At 45.7% G+C, this 4,216-nt stretch overlaps 1 protein-coding gene across 1 annotated transcript; it reads right to left on the reverse strand.

The window, feature by feature from the left end:
* Window positions 1-380: 380 nt before the first annotated feature.
* LOC308135527 (leucine-rich repeat-containing protein 24-like) lies at window positions 381-3,931 on the reverse strand (the record flags this gene model as incomplete). Its single annotated transcript, XM_080503576.1, has 4 exons — window positions 381-1,621; window positions 2,117-2,285; window positions 2,572-2,850; window positions 3,779-3,931. The coding sequence occupies 4 exons, from the start codon at window positions 3,929-3,931 to the stop codon at window positions 381-383; spliced, it is 1,842 nt and encodes a 613-aa protein (XP_080359702.1).
* Between the last annotated feature and the right edge of the window lie 285 nt (window positions 3,932-4,216).

Consider the following 4,216-nt stretch of genomic DNA (forward strand, 5'->3'; position numbering starts at 1 on the left):
TGCTGCAGTCTCAGCATCTTTAATGATGATTTTAGCCTTAATTGTCTGAGTAACTTCGTCTGATAAGGTTAGTCACCTGTATTCATCCTTAAAGGGTCGTTTTAGAGACAGACACGTCTGGTTAATTGTATTATTTTCCCTTTAATTATCACAGTTTATCACCTCTGACTCATTCCAAAGCCAGTCAATCAGAAAAGGATCTTTGGGACATTGGATGTGATCCAGGTTCCTCCCAGAAACCACTAATCGACACTCATCCCTCTTTTGAATGCCAGATAATAATCTGATGCTTCAAATCAATGCGCCAAGGTAATTTCCGTTAATGTCTTTAATTAAATATCTCAACATATTGTTTTATGCCAGGGCACAATAAAAACTCCTTAGCAGTGGATCTCATAGGCAACTTGTGATCCGAAGAGGAGACTCTGACTCAGGAACAGCTCTTCTGGGTCTGTTGTTAGGGGTCCCTCTCCTCCGTCAGCTGGATTTCTGCGGAGCCCCATCCCCCCTGATCTGGTCAGTGTCTGCACCATTTCATGCTCCAGGAGAGCCTCCTTCATCCCCTTCTGTTGAACAAATCCGCTCATCATGGGGCATCTGGATGAAGTGGAACTCGTGACCGGCTTGGCCCGATTGAGTACGTACATCTCGTGACCATGGTCATCTCGGTACTCCTCCAATTGTGCAAAGGTTGTCGGTCCATCAGAGTAGTCATTCACATAAAGAATACTCTCTTCCTTGCTGGTACAATAGGAGCCATTGTCCTCTTTCTGGTACTGCTGGTGACGGGTATAGATCATAATTAAAAGGAGAACTGCAGTGAGTGCTAATAAGGAGATGCCAATAGCAATTGCAGTCTGTGTGGCAGGACCCAAAGCATTGAAGTCCATGCTGTCCTGTTCATACAGTGGTTCCTGGCTAACATCCAAAACCTCTGGCTGATAGAAGGAGTTAGACGAAACATAAGAGTGTGCATTTAAACGAGGCCAGAACTGGGATGAATACGATGAAGAGGACATGTTGACGGCCAGGTGAAAAGTAACCCGAGCAACACCACCAGGGTTCCAAGCTTCACACTCATAGCGCCCAGCATGTGCTACAGTCACATTGCTGAGGAACAGCATGCCACTGCCCATGTCAGGATCAAAGCTGTCTCTTTCACCGCCCTCCTCAGTACCACGAACAAGTCCGTGTATTCCACCAACTCCTCCCACTTTGATGCTTCCACCGCTGGGTAGAGCAGTCACCACTCCACCGGGTCCAGGTCTGAATAGCTCCCCGTTGGGTCCCAGCTCTTGCACCAGGCCACGAGGTGACAACTGGGCTTTACCATGGGAGGCTTTCTTCCAAGTGACCTGAGGCTGAGGGTATCCTGAAGCCTGACAGGAGACTCGGAGGCTCTCTCCAAGTCGCACGGTGAGGTGGCTGGGCTCCAGCTGCACTACAGGAGGGATGCAAACCAGACTGTTTGGAGCCACTTCGACGAGGCTGAGGTGGGAGAGGCGAGGGGGCTCGGCGCACATCAAACGACGCTGCTCTGCTGAACTCAGCAGGCGCTGTCCATCCTCACTGATCCAAGTCCTCAACCAGGCAAGAGCACAATCGCAGCGCCATGGATTCTCTGGAGGAAAGCAGACAAGGATACTTGGATTGAAGCTTCATTTATGAAAAAGTACATTTTTGTTGTCAATGATGATTCAAAAGTATTTTGTTAGAACTGTATGAGAAGAGAGACGAGCCAAGCCTGATTGGAGTATCACGAGACAGTAATTGTTTTCTACATGAGGTCACCTCAGGAATTTCATCAATATGCTTTTCAAAGTGGTGTCTTTGAGGACTTTTTACTTTTCAGAACCCTTTAATTCAGTGAAATCCTTTGAAATGTAAAATGTGTTTAAGAGAACCTAATACTGCTTGACCCAAGTCTGTTTTGGTTAGGCTTGGCAGTTTTGTTAAATTTGTGAAAATATCAGGATGCTGGCAGCGCATCAGTAAAACACTCATTTGAGCAGAATTGTGCCTTGAACACTGGCTCAGGATGCTTGAATTAATATCGGTCTGATATCATTATATCATGTTGGAGTAAGAGGTGATACATTGGAGAAAATTTGCCTACCTGTGACACGGAGCACCTGCAGGCTGACAAGTGGTTTGAGGGACGAGGCTGCCAGGGTGCGTAGGTGATTCCTGCTGAGATCCAACAGGGCGAGGGATGACAAGCCCGACAGAGCCTTTTCTGCTAGCATCTCTATGCTGTTTTCCTGCAGGTGGAGTTCTTGCAGGCGCTGCAAAGAGGCAAAAAATTGAAAGATAAGAGCAAAAAATGCTCATTAAAGAAGAACTAGAACTGTCAGGTACAAAGTCAGAAGAGGGAGTCATTTCCACCAGAGTCAATCTCCATCATATCACCGTATGATAAAGATTAGTCAGACATATTGTTAGAAATGTGATTCATACTGACAATAATACCCATGAAAATGGTATTCCATATTTGGAACATGCCAATCAAAGTGTGCATTAAACGTCCCCATATATACATTCTTCCCTTTATCTCAGCTTAAACCAACCAACCTGCAGTCCCCTGAAGGTGTGGTCCTGAACCCGAGTGATCTGATTGCCAGCGAGGTAAAGGATCCGAAGATGCTCCAGGCCCCGAAACATGTCAGGGGTGACGAGGTGGATGAGGTTACCGTTTAGGGCAAGCTCTAGCAGCTGCCCCTGGCTGAGAAACGCTCCAGGCTCCACGGCTGAGATGCTGTTATTCTGGAGGTACAAATAATGAAGGCTTCCCAAGCGAGTCAGGTCCTGAAGACGGATCTGCACTATAGCGTTGTCCTGGAGAAAGATGGTCTGGAAGATGGGGAAAATTAAGTTTGCAGAGTGGTTGTAAATCCGATTGCATCAGGTAAATAGAGAACAAGATGTAATGTTTAAACTGGCGTTTGTTTGTTTTTTTCAAGAACGTATGAGTGGACTGTTGCTGTGCTTGACTCAGTGAGGTGAGAAATGATTTACGCATAAGGAGAAATTACATTACCGACAGGGCCACCTTGAAAACTATCTCATCGAGCTGTGCAGGGCTTTAGATATATGTTAATGTGGACATTCCAAACAGTGAGGTATAAACAACTGTTCAAGATCACAGCAATTGTCACGGCCTGTGTTGCATTTCTTGTTGTGTTGTTCATTTCTCTTGCCAAATCGGCGGAAATTACAGACCCTGTCAGTAAACATATTCCAACACAACACATTTGATTGATTGGAGCTGTATGAAAAGTGCTCTCTATGTTTGATCCGCGATGCGTGGCTGTCTTCTTGATTGGTAATGTGCATTCATCAGTGTTGTTTTTCACAAAGGAAAAACACTGGGCCATGAGGTAAAGTATGATCGACGAGCTGGACCTGGCTGATTGAGGTTAATGGAACAATTTATGTGGGACATGCTTTTCATTAATATTCATGGGCTGCAGTAATGTTGGGGGGCCTGAACCCGAGAGGAAAAAGACGGTGTAATGTTAAACATCTTCTCAACAGACAATCAGAGGGTGTGCGAGAGTCACTTTCTGAGCAAGAATGAATAATTACACAGCCAACAGTACAGCCCCTCCCTCAGGCTTACATCAAAGAGGGTCATAGCGAATTGATTAACCACAATCATTTCAGGGTAATAAGAATGGATCAGAAAGGAAGTCAACTGCAAACTGCTGCTGTGGTATGGAGGTCAGCTGCGCCACATTGACATCTATTGCCCTAAAGTTTCACTGATTGGCCCACTGACCTCAGTGACAGATGAGACACCTTGTGGGATCTCTTTGATCCCCAGTGATCCACACTCCACTGTGAGACTGTAGCAGCGACAGCCAGAGGGGCAACTTTGACACAGCTGAGGGATAAGGACCAGGATGATCAGCATGAGAATGAACAGGCCCATGATGGTTTAATAGTTGGTCTTCAGAGACAAAAACCTACAGAGAGAAGGCAGAAAAGAAGAACAAAGTTAACATCATTCACTCACAAGAAACCTGTTTCCCCCCCCCCCTTGTCGGTAATGCATTTCACCCTCAAAGCAGCTGCTGACTGCAGGTTCAGATATGTTGTATAATCAATGATTTTGAAACGGCAAAGGAAGATTGACAGGAAAGCAAAAGAACATAAGCATATCTCTTCATCCCCGGCTGTTTTCCATTCAACTATGCCTATTCAGTGGAATTGCAGC

This window comes from Blennius ocellaris (assembly GCF_963422515.1).
Source record: "Blennius ocellaris genome assembly, chromosome: 10".
Classification (NCBI taxonomy): Eukaryota; Metazoa; Chordata; class Actinopteri; order Blenniiformes; family Blenniidae; genus Blennius; species Blennius ocellaris.